The sequence below is a fragment of the Prionailurus viverrinus genome, chromosome D3 (genome assembly GCF_022837055.1).
Source record: "Prionailurus viverrinus isolate Anna chromosome D3, UM_Priviv_1.0, whole genome shotgun sequence".
NCBI classification, from domain to species: domain Eukaryota; kingdom Metazoa; phylum Chordata; class Mammalia; order Carnivora; family Felidae; genus Prionailurus; species Prionailurus viverrinus.
Genome location: NC_062572.1, coordinates 74,639,484 through 74,658,408, shown reverse-complemented (window position 1 = coordinate 74,658,408; position 18,925 = coordinate 74,639,484). Strand labels below are relative to the sequence as shown.

At 36.4% G+C, this 18,925-nt stretch overlaps 1 protein-coding gene across 1 annotated transcript in view; it reads left to right on the top strand.

Annotated features, from left to right (window-relative positions):
• Positions 1–18,925, top strand: part of MBD2 (methyl-CpG binding domain protein 2) — a 67,346-nt gene that overhangs the window by 20,692 nt on the left and 27,729 nt on the right. Inside the window, exon 3 of the mRNA XM_047827571.1 lies at positions 12,791–12,928. Coding sequence (XP_047683527.1) covers positions 12,791–12,928 — 138 coding nt within the window. The remainder of the gene's footprint in view (positions 1–12,790; positions 12,929–18,925) is intronic.

Sequence of the window (18,925 nt, the reverse complement as noted above, 5' to 3'; positions counted from 1 at the left end):
AGGGAGGAATAGCTTTCTCAATGCTTACTCAAAGGGAGAAGTTACAGTTAGGTAATGATGGAAATGTCGTAGCCACTAGCCACATGTGGCTGGCCAGTGAGTAGTTGGAATATGGCTAGTGAGACTGAATAACTGATTTTTAGTTCTTGAAAGGGTAAGTTTCTTTAAAAAAGTAATGGGAAAAACTAGGATTGGATAAAAAGAGCACAGTGGTTCTGTGCACAAAATATGTTTTGGGAACTCCAGTAGTTGGGTTTTGTTGCTAGAAATTCCTTTTACTTCAGTGTTTCAGATGTGTGAACATTAAACTGAATTCCTGTGGTTCTGGCTCTTAACACTAAAATGTGTATAAATTAAAGCAACAAAACTAATAAAGTCCAAGTTCCCCAACATGAATGTGCCATATGATGTATTTTTATAAAATGCTTACAATGTGAATATGGTATAGAACAAGTTACTTTTTAGGTTGGCTGGGTGTGCTTACCTTGGAAAGACTCAGTTCTTTCATCACATTTCTCTAGTCACACAAATTTGATAATTTGGAAATAAACAACATTAGATTGTCTTGAGTGGAATCAATTGTGTAAGTCTGCCATTATTCATTTTTCATGAATTATGTTGGTTTATGGTAGTGTGCTTGTGATTTTATCAACATGACCTTGGATTCTGTATGGCTGTATCCTAGGTATGTAACCAAATGATCTAGAATGTGCTTGTTTTACTTATCCTCAACAAAATAATAAAATTCTTGTAGAGAGCTAATACATCTTGGGGGCAGTATCTGCAGTTTGAGAAGCACAAGTGAACAGGTGGTGATGGTGGGAATCAGATTGGGTACTGGACAGAATGGGTACAGGGGGAGAATGAATTTGGGAAAAGATGAAACTGGAAGTAGGGATAGTGGTTTAGGCTGTTGTAGTCTAGAAAAGTAATGATGGCTTGAACTAATGCTGTAGCAGGAGGTATGGAAAGGTGTTAGAGTCAATCAAGAGATATAAGTACATTTAAGTACTGATGATTGTAGAGACACAGAACCATTGATGCATGCTACGGTTCTGGCTTGAGTCACTGGGGTGGAGGTCGGTAAAGAATAGGGGAAGAAGATCGAGTTTGGGGATGGGGTGAGGAAGACTGAGTTGCAATAGTTTTGTTACTTGGACTTCTGAAAGGATCTGGTGCAGCCCCAGGAACTCCCAGGTCATGCTTTGAGAACTCCTGTCATTGTGGTTTGTCATAACTTACTAGGATCGCCTAACAAGGGGCAAATAGAAGAAAATTACCTTGTCACACCATTGGTAGTGAATAAATGAATAAATTAGTTTCATGGAGAGTAAGAAGGAACTTCCAGAAAAGTAGTAGGAGAATCAAGAAATTGTGTTATAAAAGCCTAGGAAAGAAAATTTACTTTGTAGTATCCATTGGATTTCCAAGTTAGAAGGCATCTGGTGACCAGTTATGAGGGACCAGAAGTCTTTCTTAGAATGCCAGAAAGTTTCTGGGAAATGAGAAATTAGAAGCAAAATGTATCCTGCTGTTTTAAAGGTTTTACAATTTTGATTTATTATTTGATTGGGTAATTTGTACACAGGGTGAAAGGATAGTTGATAAAAAAAGCCTCCCTCCCTCTACAGTCTCTCATGTGCAGTCCTCTTCCTGAGAGGAAACTGCTGTTAGTTTTGTCATGTGTCCTTCCAGAACTTCTGTGCATTTACAAACATGTATGTACAGTATATATTTTTACTCCTCTAATCATAAAAATGCTTAGACTACTTTTATGGAGATTGAATGAGAGAGGAGAGGAAAATATTCAAAAGAGAATGCATGACCAAGGAACACTATCATTATTGTTATTTTTCCTTTAATGGATAAAAGTGGCCAAGAGAGAACCAGTAGAGAGGCAGGTGTCCAGTCTAAGAGTCCATGCTTCAGGAGGCCCTCCAGGAACCTTTGAACTAAGTGCAGCATTTTCTGTTATGCATTTTTTGTGAGGAGAGAGTCTATTTACCAAATTCTAAAGGAAAATGTAGCTGACAAAGCTAATAACCACTGTTTAGAAGCAAGAGAAGAAGCAAAGCCTTGGCAGAAGATATGAGGGACCAACTCACTTGCTCTATCTCAAGTTAGGACTTTGTTGAAGAAATTGGGGATTTTTCAGTTATTGAAAGTAGTCCTGTAGTGGACTGACTTATTTATGTCCTCAGGACTGACTGATTTATGTCCTCAGGACTCCTGTGGTAGGATCATTCTGATTACCAGCTCCTGATAGAGCATACTATATGGTAAGAACTGCCCCTTGGGTTCTTTGTAGAATCTCTCCATCCACACTGAAAACAGAGACCTCTCATTCTTTATTCCTGGTCTTATAGAGAAAGTAACTAAAATTTTTCCCAAAGATGCTAGTGTCCTCTTCATCAGTGTATTAAGCACTTGTTGGCATGGAGTTTCTTCTGGTATCTTTCTAGTGGATATAGTTGGGAGTGAAGAGGGGCAGTGAGCAGATCATAGGTGATAAATTAACATTGCTAGGCCTTGAAGTTCTTATAAGGGATTACTGGCATCTCCCTTAAGTGTAGGCCACTGTTGAGTCCAGTTTCTGTTAATTTGAAATGAAATGGACAAAAGTGGAAGTAGAGAGCAAGTAGTTATTCTAGTAGTCTGTTGATAAATGATGATGGCCTAGACACGTGGTGGTGGAGAGAAGCAGACAGTTTTTAGATCTGTTTTGAATGTAGAATTTACAGGATTTGCTAATGATTGGGTATGGAAGATGACAGAGAAGACTCAAGTGTGAGACCTTCGTTTTTAGATGAGTGGGTGGATTGGGTTACCATTCACTGCGATCACCTTAGGAAATAATTTGTATGGGTCAATAAAATAAATCTTGAACATGCAAGGTTTGAGGTGCTTATTAAACATCCGGATGGAGATGTCACATATGCAGTTGCTATGCCAAATTGTGAGGTCTCACCTGGAAAGTCATTAGCACTTAAGCAGTATTCCAAGTAATGGGACTAAAAGAGATTGCCCAGACAAAAAGATCCAGAACCAAGCTCTGAGCAAATCCAATAACTAAAACTTGGTTACAGCAGAAGGAATCAGCAAAGTGAATTGAGAAAGAATGGCTAGTACGGTAGGAGAGACATGGGAGAGGAGAATGTTTCAAAAAGAAGAGTGAGTGGTCAGTTGTATTGATGCCTAGGATGGGTTGAGTGGAGGGAAACAGAAATTTCCCTTGATTTTGGCAATATGAAGGTAAATTAATAACCTTGATTTTCAGTGGCAACAGAAGCCAGGTTGGACGGAGTTAAAAGTGAGTGAGAGATAAAATTAAGATGGACAAATCTTTTGGTAATTTTTTTTGGATAGAGAAGAGAATCACTAGATGGTAGGTGAAAGAGATGATTTGGTTAAACTCCCACCTTAAAAGATTTTGAAAAGTTTAATAATAGGGTCTGTAGCAAGGTGGAAAAATCACAGACATCAAACAAGCACATTTCGCAGGATGATGATGATGATGAAGAAGAAGAAGAACAACAACAACAACAACAACAACAACAACAACAACAACAACCACCACCACTACCATGAAACCTGTACTGGGTAGGGAGGAATGTGAAAGGGGTTAAAGAGCAGTGAGAAACCAAGAGAGTCAATGGATGGGAGTCAAAGAATGCAGAGGGCAGTTCTGAGAAAGTGAGCTGCAAGGATAGGAAGTAGGAATTGGGAGACTTGGATGCTTGATTGAGATACTGGAGATGGTGTAGTTACTAGTGTAGACAAGCCTGTGACTATAATGTTAGGTGAGTGAGGTTGGGCAGAGGAATAACAGGTCAAAGGACTCAGGATATTGGGTAGTTATCCACATGGTTTTTGAGGTCTCCCAGAATGAGGACAAGAGTTGGGATGGAGAAGAAGACTGAAATGGAAGCTAAAGTCTAGTGAATGAAGGAGAAAGGGAGCAGGGGTAGAGGGTAGTATAGCCAGATATATGAACTTCAAAGGAACTAGTGTTTTTGAAGGATCAAAAGTGGAGAAATTATTTGAGAAAAGTGGGAGAAAGGAGAAAACCTATGCCACCTCTTGGCCCTTAGATATGCAGTAGAGAGGGAGAGACGTAGGAAGGGTGGGAGGAGAGGGAGGGAAAGAGAAGTTTCATGTGAGAGGACTTGAGGCCATCAAAGGATGGCCAAGTCAGCGAATGCAGGAACTGGAGAGAACGTTTAGAGAAAATATTGAGAATATAGGAAAGTGGCCCGTCATTCAAGAGTGTATGCTATGAGGATTGGGTCTGGGATGGGTCAAAAAAGTTTGAAAGCCACTGAACGGTGGGGTAGATGAGTGGGGGTGCAGAATATTACGGGGACGAGTAGTGGGTGATAGTGTATGATCTGAGAGACTTGACTGGTTATTACTGAGGAATGTAATATGTGGTGGTATTAATTTTGGTAATTGTTAGAGCAGAGCACACAGTTGAAACATTATGGTCTGGACTCTGGGCTGACTTTGTGACTCAGGAAGACACTGGCCACATCCCACCTATAAGCATAATTTAAATAGTAATAGATGGAGTAAGTCTAGGGGCCATTTCTCTTACATTGATGATTTCAAGGCAGATAATATAGATAATTTTATTCTTAAAATTTTTTTTTAATGTTTATTTTTGAGAGAGAGAAAGAGAACAAGTGGGGGAGGGGCAGAAAGACAGGGGGACAGAGGATCCACACTGGGCTCCGTGCTGACAGCAGGGAACCCAATGCGGGGCCTGAACTCACAGACCGCAGGATCATATCCTGAGCTGAAGTCAGAAGCTTGATCAACTGAGCCACCTGGGTGCCCCAGGTGACTTCATTCTTTGCATAATTTTGAGATGGACGTTGTAGATAGCAATGAATGATAGTATTTTCTACCTGTTTAGCACCTTTGAGTTTAAAGCAGAAAATGAGACTATTGAAGGCTCAGGTCTGCGTAACATAAGATTTTACGTGTAATAGACATTTTGTGCATCCATTTATTCCACAGAAAACTTTTAGCACATTATATGCTTAGGCATTATCGCAGACTCTGAAAAATATGGTAAAGGAAGTTTCTGTGCTCATGGAACTTTAATTCTAGTGGTATGACAAACTAATACACAGTTTAAATATCAAGTGCTGTACTGTGAATTAATTAACAGTGGTTGAGACTGACTGGGTGGCTGTTCAGGCTGAGCAATCAGGGAAGTTTTCTCCAAGAGGAGGATTTTGCAGCTGAGATCTGAATGATTAAGTGAGCTATACAAAAACCACAAGGAAAAGCATACCATGTAAAGGGAGTAGCCAGTGCAAAATCCCTAAGGCAGGATACATTAAGCCTGTGAGAGCAGAGTAGGCCACTGTGGCTGGAGTTTAGTGCAAGGGGAAGGCATCCTAGGTGAGGTCAAGGCAGCAGACAACCTAATCACGGCTTGTCAAGCTGGCATAAGGAATGGTATGGAATGCTATTTTCGGACTCCAGATAGGGAGCAATAGGATTGCTTTGGCTGCTGTGTGGAAAATGTAAAGTGCAGAAGTAGGAGTCAGGGGCCAGTGCTCATTCAAGCAGGAATGATGGTGACGTGGACAGTGTTTAATGAGTGAATAAAGGAGGGAAGGATCAGAGCAAAGGCCTCTTTAGTCCTAGAACTGTTTAGTATTCTCTTGTTCAAAGCACTTCTAATTTTCTCATTGCAGGAATGTCCTTAATAATAGATACCTATTTATCTTTTGCTAATAAATAACCTTTAGCTAATAAATGAAGATAAGGTATCAGTTAACAACATTGATCCATTTTTTTGGCTAATTTGAGCAGATACAATTGATCCTGAAACACAGGTTGGACTGTACAGGTCCACTTATATGCAGACTTTTCTTTGATAAATACAGTGCAATACTATACATGTATTTTCTTTTCCTTATGATTTTCTTAATAACATTTTCTTTAGCTTACTTTGTTGTAAGAATACAGTATGTAATACATACAACATAGAAAACATGTATTAATCAACTGTTTATGTTATCCATAGGACCTCTGGTCACAGGCCATAAATAGTAAAGTTTTGGGGAAGTCAAAATTATATATATGTGTATATATATATATATATATATATATATATGTATATATATATGTGTATTTTCGACTGTGTGGCAGTTAGGTGCCCCTCACCCCCACATTATTCAAGGGTCATCTGTATTTAGATATTGATTGGATAAAGATTGCTAGGGAGCAAAAAGCGAACAGAAGAACTTTACATGTTAGCAAGTAGACTTACTGATGAGAATAGTCTCTTCAGTATGATATTAGGTTTATGTTGTAAGTTAGTGCCTTCAGATCTATCCAAATATGATAGAGCCTTTTGAGAGGGCTGGGCTTGGATTTCATGCTAATAATGTAGGTAGATTTGGAGTCATAGTAGCCTATGCTTTGGCTTTGGCAAGATTTATTTTGGATGCCCAGGTTTTTTTGTTGGCAATTGAGGTCTATTTCACTGAGTTTTATAAGTCCTGAAGAGTTCCCTGACATTGTAGACTGTAAGTCGGTAAGAGAAGCCCTACAGCAAATGATTTGTGTGACTATCTCCACCATTCTCCCAAGGATGTGTATACAGTTAGTGCCAACCCAGATGTAAAGGAGATAATGAATTCCACACAGTACGTGGCCTAGTTTGAGTAGAGCTGCTCTTCAGTATTTGGTTGAAACTCATTTCTGTCTTTTGTTGTAAGTTCTTTAATGACCTCATATTAACTAAAACTGCAAGAAGTTATTTTTCAAGTAGAACTCCTCAAAACTTGTTTTCAGTGATGAATTTCAGTCCCCCACCTCTTCAATTAACTACAAGTATAAGTCCTTTTTAATGAGCTCAAAATGTAGTCTGTCTCCTCTTTTTAATATCTCATTGATCTCCTTAAAAAAGAATCTTGCTCTTAGCAAATTATACTAAGTGGATTTTCAGTACAAAATCGTAGATCCCAGATATTTTTTCTTTATTTTTTGTAAAAGCCTATGAAGTTTGCAGAACTTTGTGAATGTATTTTTTAAAAACCCACTGAATTGTACACTTAAAAATGGTGAATTTTATGGTGTGTGAATTATATACCATTTAAACGAAATCAAAGATTGTACAGCAGTTTGCATTATTGGCTTTTGATTTTGTGGAAAGGCACGAAGTATAGGCTACTGTACATATTCTGGAACAAAATGAAATTATTTTTTTGATGATATTCTTGGTTTGCTCTAAATGTACCTCTCAGGCTCCCCTCTTTGTGAACCAGGGAATGGCTTTTCTCCTGAAAAAGCTTAATAGGTTTAAGTTCCTAATTTTCAGTAGCATGCTCAAAAACACATTAATGCTAATAATAGAAAGAGCAGGTATTTATTCAGAATTGACATACCAATGTGGCCATAAAACCTACAGCTATTTTGTTGTCTTCTCCCAGAATGTAAGCTCTGAGGCAGGGATTTTTGTGTTTTGATGATAACTGTATACCCAGCATACAGTCAGTGCCTGGCACGTAGTAGGCACTCAGTATTTGTTCAAAGACTGGATGAAAGCAGCATTATACATGCATTATCTTGTGTGATCTTTGTAAGAATCTTATGAATGGTTATTGTTATCATCCTCATTTACAGATGAGGAAAGTGATCCCAGAAAAACAAAGTTCTCAAATTGGGGCATGAATATTTCTTGGGGGATGTACTATATGGAAAGCCATGGAATTAAAATGATGAATGAAACTTGGAAGTATCAGTTTTATTTGAGCATTTTGGGTAGGTAGAGCAACATTTTTTACATTAAAACATGGCTAATTTTTAAAAGTGCAAAATTTGCAAGGATTTTAAAGGTGAAATGAGTCCTTTTGGTTCTTGTCATAGAATATGTACAATTTTGAACTGTCATTCAGTTTTATTTCAAAGCTAGGCTGGAAAAAGTGGTATTTAGAATATATAAGTTCCTGCTGTTCAAAACTATGCTGTGTAAAGGCTTCCATAGTACACACAACACGCATGGTTTTAAAGGAGTGTTTCTGTATTCTTAACTTCTAGAAGTACACTCTTTCATGTAGTGGACCTGAGCATGCCCCGGGATAGAGGTACAAACTCTTTTTTCCCCAGTTGCCCTTTTGTAGTCCACCTTCTCCCATTTTACAGAAGAGCATACTTTTTGCTAGCCTGTCGTATTACCATGGTGCAAAATGTTTGATCTCCAGTAAAGGAATAATTTGAAATACTGGTGTCGATGCCGAGAAAATGAATTACTTGGTAACAGTCAAGACTTTCTGTCGGTAAAGTTCTTTGTCTAAAGTTTACAGAGCACTTTATGTAGACTTCGATTATTAAAAATTTTTGATGGTTCACTATGCGATATTTTGACATATAACTCAAAAGAAGTTCAAAGAATTGAGAAGAAAACTCATTCTATTTACTCATTTATGCAAATAGGGTTTCTTGCTGTTACACCTACAAAAAATGAAGGATAGGAATGGAATTGGTACTAAATCTTGGGCCTATTCTAGCATCTGTCCCAGCCCATGAAGTTATTAAAAAAAAAAATTTTTTTTAACATTTATTTATTTTTGAGAGGCGGAGAGACAGAGCATGAGCTGGGGAGGGACAGAGAGAGAGGGAGACACAGAATCGGAAGCAGGCTCCAGGCTCTGAGCTGTCAGCGTAGAGCCCAACGCAGGGTTCGAACCCATGAATTGCAAGATCATGACCTGAGCCGAAGTTGGACACTCAACCGACTGAACCACCCAGGTGCCCTGAGGTTTTTTTTTAAATAAAAAATTCTCTTATTTAATGCATCTAACTTTTATCTTACTCATTAACATGTAATTTACTATTTAGGGGCAGTTATATACTAGTGATGTAGTAAAGCAAAAGACATTTTTTAATCACTAAGTACTTTATGGTCACAAAAAGTAAAAAAAATAATCTCATGACATATATATAATCAACTAAAGGTTTTCAAGTTTAAAAGAGGAAATAACTTTGGGAATGGAATTATTAGCTCAAAGAGAAAAAGTGAAACAAAATGTGTACTTACTGAAAAGTTTGTTCATGTATAAGTGGTTGATGGTGAATATATTTAGATTGTTAGATACATTGTAAAGTGATAGGTTTATTAAAGTGTCAGTACTTAAAATGGTAGTAAGTGCATTCTTTGCAATCACTTACATTACAGTTTGAAATAGTCTTGATGTCAGCTTTGAAATGTAGGTGAGATATATCATTTCAAAAATTTTTTAGCTGGTAGGAATGCAAAAATGTTTGAAAATCACCCGTTTATAAAACACATGCTCTTCCTCCACCTCTTTAATTATCCTCTTTTCTAGCCTCAGTCAAGTTAGACCAACCAAAAGGCGACATGGTAATTAGATCGCACGGGTGCTTAGTCCCTTTAAGAATCACCTTCACCAAGTTTCCTTTAAATTTTATATTCTTGGCTTTTATGGAAGGCCACTGAAAAAGAAAAAGCATTTGAAATTTGCTTAGTTTTGTTGTGATGTTAGTGTCTCTAATTTTTTTTTCTAGATTTAATACTAGGACAGCTTTGTTTCCCTTATTAATTGATATACTTCCTTCTCTCTGACCTGATATCTATATAATTTAATGTTTCTCTTTTCACCCGGGATCCTAAAAATTTCAGATCCACTTTTGATGCTCAGCTCTAGTATTGATCACTATTAATCTTTTCAAAAGGAAATTTGTTTTCTCCCTGTCGCTGATTTTTTAAAAATTAATTTTTATTGTGTGTTCTTTCTGAATGTACAAAGATCCTTTTCAGAGATACTTATTGGAAAGGGATGAAGTAAACATTTTTTTAAAAATTAAAAAGATTTGTTTTTGTGTTCCTTCCAGCACCTAAGAGGAAAGAATAGTCTCAAAAATTACATGAGTTATTTGAGTATTTCCACCCTAATATACACATTATTATAAAATACATTAAATTTTGGTTTGAGGGTTAGCCTGTATACTGAGATTAATCAAGGTTGGAAACTTTTTCTAATAATTAGAATGTGTGTTTGCAAGTTTAATTTTGTGATATAAGAAACTTCTGCTTTACTTTTTCGTATGCTGAAAGGGAAGATTACAATTATAAGAGTAGCCTTAATCTTGTCCCATTAAAAAAAAGTGTTTGCTTGGGGCACCTGGGTGGCTCAGTCTGTTAAGTGTCTGACTCTTGATGTCCACTCATGTCTTGATCCCAGGTTCGTGTGATTGAGCCGCGTGTCGTGCTCGCGTTGAGCATGGAGCCTGCTTGGATTCTCTGTTTGTCTGTCTCTCTCTCTCAAAACAAAAAACAAAACCAGTGTTTGCTTTATAATTCTTAAGTTTATGGCAGATTGGTAGTTATTTAGAAGGATTCAGACACACAGCTGGGCATAAACAGTGACTCTTTGGCACTCTTCAGGTGAGAGTGGTAATAAAATTTACTGTTTTTGTGACAGTTTCTGGGAAAACCAGTTAGTCCAGTTTTTCAGATTACATGCTACTGTTTTGGAATACAAAATTCATTAGTGAAAAATTCTGTCTTCTGAGCTTTCAAGCTGGGTAAAAGGAGAAAACATAATAAAAACCAAAGTAAGATCAAGAGAGAAGTAATACAGCATACTCTTGAAAAATCTCTTACTCCCAGTGAGGAATGCACTACCTCATCAGTCAATGGGAATTGCGTATTTTGAATATTTGTAGCCAGCTTTTTCTTCTAATTTTTACTTATTACACCAAAAACATGTTAATGAAAAAAACAACAACAACCTTCCCATTGTAGAACCAATAGTTTTATATGTTTCATGCTTCCTTCCAGTCTTTGTGGATTCAGGATTCATTTAGAAGTAGTCCCTGCTGTCTCTAGTCATCCTTTGTAACAAGGGGAATCTTAAGAGGCTCCACTGTTTGTGCATACAAACAGTTGCAACATATTTCTGTGTCCATTGATGCCATCTTGTTCTAATACCAGCTGAGCACATCGTTCTTTATTAAAGAATGAAAACATGAAAAACCAAACAGGGTATTGTTTAGTGATCTATACTAGTTATAACTAGTGACAGGAAAAGTTCTCCGTGAGCTTCTTTAGGATAAAATATTGACTATTTCATAGTTTGGGTGGCTTCACTTATGGCCTCAGAATGCTCTAGATGTCATAAATCAGAGGTGTCCAAACCTTCTGTGCATCACAGAATTACTAGGAGAGCTTTTAAAAATATACCTTCCTAGGCTTCACACTTTTAAAGATGGCATCCTAAGTGGTAATTTTGCAGCCTGTCAGTCAAATTTGCTCACTTTTAAATCAAAGTTTTTGAAAATATATCTACAAAGATAAGAAAGCTAAATACCTAAGGAATAGTCTTATTTAAGACGAGTATGTCTCGGGGCGCCTGGCTGGCTCAGTTGGAAGAGCAGGTGATTCTTCGTCTTGGGGTTGTGGGTTAGAGCCCCAAGTTGGGTGTAGAGATTGCTTAAAAAAAAAAAAAAAACTAAATAAAAAAGAAGACTATATCTCCTAAAGGTAAGCACATACATTGGGGGAAAATTGAATAAGATAAAGGAATGACAAGTACATACAGAGAAGAAGGGGTGGAGGGAACGAAGGTGGAGAGGGTGGTGATGGAGACATATTTAGTAGTGGGTCCAAATCCTACTGTAATTGTGATAATTGTCACTTTATTTTGATGCTTACCTTTCTAGGCCTTGATAACATTCCTTAAGCAGAATTCACAAACCTCAACACTTATAGGCCTCAGACAGGTAATGCAAATATGAGTTGTTGAAGAATTTTGCTAAAGGAGAACCTTGACACCTCTTGTGAGCAGCTATACTAATTAATTATGGCCTCTTGTGGCCAAATCAAGTCTGGTATTTCTAGATCTTTGAGTTTTAAAGCGAAGTAGAATCTGGGTTTTATGTGATATCTCCGTATTTGCAGATGTTGGCTCATTTATTAGACACTAAAAACTGAACGAAATACATTTATGGGTTAAACTTCATCCTCCTGCAACCAATTTGCAAATCTTTGTTTTAGAGTAGTCATTCTGCAAGTGCTTCCTGGAGCAGTCAGCATCACCTGAGACCTTAATAGAAATGCAAATTCCCAGGGCCTACCTCAGATCTCTACTGAATCAGACTCTCTAGGAGTGGGGCCCAGGAATCTGTGTTTTAATGAACCCTCTGTGTGGTTCTGATGTCTGGTGAAGTTTGAGAACCAGTGTTTTGGAGTCTGGAAGTTGATAACACAATTTTTATCTGGGGATAGTTGTAAAGACAGAAGTTCATTGAATATCCTGCAGATTTATCAAGTATATTTCTATATAAAAAATATCGGGTATGTTGTCTTCAGATACAGATGGCCTTTTATATATGTTTTTTGCCAGAATCAGAACCCACAATGATTAAATCACATTTTGTTCTTTTTGTCCCCCCCCACCTTCCTTGCCCCTGTATACCCCATGGTTAGAGCCTTGCAAATGAACTTAAAAGGAGCTCTGTGCCACGTTTTGACTTCACTAGAACACATCTTAGATTTTATTTACTGATTGATTAAAAGTAGGGGGATGGGTTAAATAGGTGATGGGGATCAAGGAGTGCCCTTGTGAATTGAGCACCAGCTATTGTATGGAAGTGAAATGCTGTATTTTACACCTGAAACTAATATTACACTGTTAATTAACTAGAATTTGAATAAAAACGTAAAGTAATGGATAATTAATTAATAAAAAAGAATTCAAATTATATTTATATGTAATATTTATTAACAAAAACATGCTTATATTCACAGGGTAAACCAGACTTGAATACAACATTGCCAATTAGACAAACCGCGTCAATTTTCAAACAACCAGTTACCAAAGTCACAAATCATCCTAGTAATAAAGTGAAGTCAGACCCACAACGAATGAACGAGCAGCCACGTCAGGTAAGGATCTACTTGGTTCTCCAATCTTATTTGTCAGACAATTCTGGTATTTTTACCAGACATAGTTCAAGTAAACCGGTTAAAATGGAAAATATTTGGAAAGAAAATTGTTTTATGTTCCTAGGCTATTCCATGAATGCTGGAGAATAAGTCTAATAATATTTAGGTTAAATGTTTTAAGAAAAAAGTTAATTAAAAATGAATCTAAATTAATATTATGGACTACATTTTTGTGTTTTTGTGTGGTAATGTACATCAGATTTGCTTTTGCTAATCTTAGTTTAGATTATCTTTCCAGGGATAATATTTCCTAGGAGGCTGAAGCATGCAGTTTGTGTTGCTTAGTTTAAAAATATTTTCGATTTTATAGAAACTACTTTTCTGATTTCTTATTATATGACAGCCATCCCTCCCTTTTTGAAAAACAATTAAATAAACTTTGTCAATATGGTATATTGTCCTGTGACTTCCATTTTTGCAGAAATTCAGTTTAATAAATTTCTCTTTCTTTATGGCTTCAAACTGTATGGCACCAGAATCTGTTCTTAGGAAAAAAGTATTATCTGAAAGGCCTCCCTGCTGTTTAATAATGCCATATAGCCAGGGGAGGGAGACTTGATAAAATGCTTACCTTTCCAAGTAACCTTGCTTATTCATTCCCTAATTGTGGTCAAAAAGTTTAGGTACTTCGGGAATTTTTAGTAGCAATTGGGGTGAGGGAGTGGAGGGAGAAACATCTGTGCATATTTTTTCTCTCCTTTCTCTGCCTCCTCCCACTTACAGATTAGAAATGCTGATTTACCTACGACGATTATCTTTTGCTCTCATATTCCCCGTTTAGATGCCTCACTCCACCTTTTCATTTGAATTTTGTTTTTCACTAGTCCCTCAAGTGTCTCATCTCCAGACTTCATAAAGGATTGGGCCAAAACTTTCAGACAGTTGCTCTAGAAGAAACTACCTAAAGAAATTCAGTTCCCACATCCTCTGTAGTGTTTTTTCCTCTTCAGGTGAGCCAGGAAAACAGAAGATATTTGGAGCCACATTGGATCAGCATCTTGCTATAGATGTCTCAAGATTTGAAGTTCTAAACTTGCTTTACTGTTGGTCCCCAAGAGATTCAACAGGGGCCATGTAAGTGTATCACATCCAATATAAAAGATGCGTACCTGCATGTGCCTTTAGGCTCTTGTCACCACTTAGGTTTTCTTTGGGCCATTCAGCATTCTGTGCCAGGCTTTTCCCTTCTGTTTTACTACTGCACCCAGTGAGAGTCACCACACCGCTGGTAGTGTTAGTATACTCATTACAACAGGGAAGGAATTCTGCCATTCTGAACTTTGCCCACCTTGATAAAGCCATTCCCCGATTATGTTCTTTCTTAGATACTGTCTAAAGTCTTGAACATCTTGTCCTTTGGCATTTTGGTGATTTTTAAATCATTTCCTTGTAAAGATTTTTATCAATTGAAATTTTTCAAAGTTTATATGTGGGTAAGACAGTTTGCTTCAAAAAGCTCGAAAGATAAAGGAAGTGGAATAACTGTTAATAATAGTTTCATATTGGAAATTTGAGTTACCTTATTGAGAATAGGTAGTAGATGGATTTTATCCTCATCTTTTCTTTGCCAAGTCATTCTCAATATAGTCTCTAAACCCAAATATTTTAAAGACCAATTGAGTAGCAAATTACGATTATTTAAACAGTAATTCTTTTCTGTACCTAAGTTCAGTCACAGATTTTAACAACTGTAGTAATTGTATTTACTGGGTGTTTACCTGGCTGTAGGGGACACTGGTAACGGAGATTTTTAAAGCTGAAATAATCAGGTTAGTTGCTCCTTATTCACTGATACATTGAGTAGTTTTACATTTTCCTCTTTTATTAAAGTTTCTGAGATTGTTCTCAAATGAAAAGAATATACCAAAAAAAGCTAAATCCCACCTCCTTCCCCTGCCCCCACCCCCAAATCTTATATCATTTTCAACTCAGATCTTTTGAGGATTTTATCTTCCTTTTTGCTTGCATAGATGAGAAGTTTTAAAATTATTTAGGAGGTTACTTCCTCAAAAGTTTGAACTGTTTCTTACTTTATCCTCACATCACCTGGTGGTTTTTGCTGGGTATTTTTGATTATACCAAGACATTAGTTGTCTTTCCCCCAGCTTTATCTTCAACATAAGAATTGAGGGAATATTTGACTACTGTCTCACTAATGGGATTTCAAAATAAAGGACAGGGCGTTGGGCAGCTATAGGAAAATAGAGACAACTTCTATATTATTGTTTGAGAAATCATAATCTGTCATTCTGACTATTTCATTTTAGATTCAGGCTTTTTAGTAAAGGAAAGATGCTGATTTAAGTTATATTTTGGTGTATATATGTCAGATACGTGCTAATCAACTATTGTTGAGGAGGTAGTTGACAAAAAAAATAAAACATGTAGGCAAAAATAATTCTTCCACTGTGCTTTCACACAGCCTGGTTGAACTAGATCGGCAGTATGAATTGCCACATATTCCATTTGGAGAACTTCTTTTGATCATCCAGTAAATAAACTAGACAGAGTGGTTTCTGTTTTTGAGATAGATATAAATGTTTTTGTTTCTTAACCGTGTCGCAGTCTTTTAATAAAGTATTCAATCTAGTGGTATTGTAATACTTAGAGACCTAGGACTGGGATTGGATTTTTGGATCTTAACTAGGTTCTACGTTGGATAATTTGAAGTGATTAGTTTACATGTGATGCAATCACAGAAATGAATAATTCTGTCTTATGTGACAAACATCCTATGCCCGTATCTTTGTGTGGCTGTCTGATTTGATTTCTGTAAAATTTATGAATTATAAATTTCTAGTGTATTGATTCCTTGAAAATACCTTAGCTTTAAAATTGCAAATTAGGGTATGTAAGCAAAAGTGCATTAAATGGAATTCAGCAATAATATCTGCCTATAATTAAAACCTAGTTATGATAGGATAAGTAGACATATATACACACTATCAGCATATTTGATAAGTGCTTGTCTTTCCCTTAGATTAAACAGAAATCTGGAGTGGGGTGGGGAAACTCGACCAACTATAAGACTATTATCCCAAATAGTAAGATCATTGAAATGTTCTTATTTGGTCATATATATAAAACACCTCCAAAAATCTTTTTAATATGACATAATTATGATTTTGCTGTTAAGGCTGTCTTTCCTAGCTTTCTCCCCTCAGTATATGAAGAACTCACATTTCTGTTTCCTTCTCATTTCTTTGATCCTGTCATCTTTGATATTTTCTGGTCTCTCACCTTTTCTTTTATCCTCAACTCAAAGAAACTTCATTTTTGAGCCATTACTTCTTCCTTTTAATTATTATATTATAGGATGCTCATAGGCTGGAGGTGTTTTTGATAGTCTTTGAATATTAATTACATTTCTTCACTTTTTTTTAACCAAAAAATAAATATTTAAGAATTAGCAAAAAAGTGGATTTAAATGTTCTATTTGATCCTAGATTTTTTCCTTTTATTTGCTAATTCTTCTTTCAAAAGATATGAAATTTTCTTTTACTCCCTTCTAGAAGTCAGCCTTTTTTTTTTTTTTTTTTAGAATGCTTTTTTCCCAGCTTTATTGAGATATAATTGACACACAACATTGTCTAAGCTTAAGGTCTACAACGTGATGATTTGATACACATATACATTGCAAAATGATAACCACAATAAGGTTAGTTAACACATCCATCACTTCACATAATTGCCATTTTTGTTGTGGTGGTGGTGGTGAGAACATTTAAGATCTTTCTTAGCAACTTTAAAGAATACAATACAGTATTGTTAACTATAGTCACCATGCTGTGTATTAGGTCCCCAGAACTTACTCCTCTTATAACTGGAAGTTCATACCCTTTGACCAACACCTGCCCATCCACCCCCACACCTGGCCACCACCAATCTACTCTTTGTTTCTAATAGTTCAGCTTTTTTAGATTCTACATATAAGTAAGATCATATATGTCTTTCTCTGCCTGGCTTACTTCACTTAGTATAATGCCCTTGAGATTCATCCATGTTGTCAGAAATGGCAGGATTTCCTTCTTTTTTATGGCTGATAATATTTCTTTATCCATTCACCCATTGATAGACACTTAGATTGTTTCCATGTCTTGGCTATTGTGAATAATATTGCAGTGAACATGGGAATACAGATATCTCTTCAAGACAGTAATTTCATTTCCTTCGGATATATACTAAGAAGTGGGATTGCTGGATCAAATGAGAGTTGTATTTTTAATTTTTTGAGAAACCTCCATACTGTTTTCCATAGTAGCTATGCCAGTTTACATTCCCAGCAGTATACAAGTGTTCTCTTTCCTCCACATCCTTGCTAGCATTTAATATCTCTTGGCTTGTTGATAGTAACCAAGAATGGATATTTTAAAATATGTTAGAAGAAACTTTTAAGATGAAGTTAAATTTTAAAAACATATACACTTTAAAGACATTGTGTATGAAAAGTTTGTAAAATATTTCAGTGTTTAGTTACCATAACCTAGGAAATTACTCTTCATTCTAGACATTCTAAGAGCATTTACTTTTTCGTAACCTTGAAAGGTTATTTCTAGTATAGGCTTGTTTTAGTTTTTTTTATGATTGAGAAATAGAGAAGCTAAAGCACAGAGTTCCGTGGAGGATGTTATATTCCTTTTCTCTAGACAAAAAATTAGCTTCCTGGGCAGAGGAAGTGGATGACGTGTTGTCCTGAAATACTTAAAAGCATTATTCTGGGTGGTGTAGGAGGAGAGGTGCCGTAGACAAAGGATCAAATAAATAGTACAGACATATGCTATAGGTGTTCCAGAAGGTGATTTTACTGTGGCTAGGGTGGTTGGGGAAATCTTTAGAAGAGATACAGGACATATGCCGGACGTTGCAGATTGAGTGGGATTTAGAAAAGCAGATGGGAGGGCGAGGACATTCCAACTAGGGAGAGTAGTGTTAGCAAAGCTATTGTAGTGGGAATGGGCAGGGAATGAAAAGACAAGTTGTTTGCAGATCAGGGTTTTCATGGGAAGTAGTGGGAGCTGAAAATGTTGTAGCGCATTTCCTTAAGTGCCAATCTTTACAAATTTTAAAAAATGTTATAATTTCCTATATTTATAAGAGAAAGATATTTGGGATAGACAAAAAAATTCTCATCATTCCTTTTTTGTAATTCAGTTACAGTATTTTAGTATTTTATATGTATATATATTTTAATTTTTTTAATGTTTATTTTTGAAAGAAACAGAGTGTGAGTGAGGGAGGGACAGAGAGAGGGAGACACAGAATTCGAAGCTGGCTCCAGGTTCTGAGCTATCTGCACATAGCACGACACAGGGCTAAAACCCATGAACCACAGGATCATGACCTGAGCTGAAGTTGACACTCAACCGACTGAGCCACCCAGGCGCCCCAGCATTTTTTATATTTTTTCAATCTTTTAATGCATCTTTTGATGATGTGTATGGGTGTGTGTATATATATATATATATGTATATATATGCATGTATATATATACACACGCGTATATACGTACATATGTACACACACACAAACACACATGCTTAATATTTATACATACCATTATATACAATTTTAGCCATGTTTTATATAGTTTATGTGCTATAACTTTATAATTAATTTATATTATTCCAACAACTGTGTATTATGCTAGCATATGATTTACTTAATCATTTTCATATTGTTATTTTTATTTTTCACTATTGTAGGTAGTACTCCAGTGAGTATCTTTATATAGATAAGATCCTTCCTATATCTTACATTGTTTCATCAGACTAGATTCCCAGAAATACAATTAGTATGAATGTCTGTGAGTTTTGACTCACATTGGCAAGTTGATTGCCAAAAGGTTGCACCAATTTAAAAGTCTGCGGACGGGGCGCCTGGGTGGCTCAGTCAGTTAAGCGTCCGACTTCAGCTCAGGTCACGATCTCACGTTCCGTG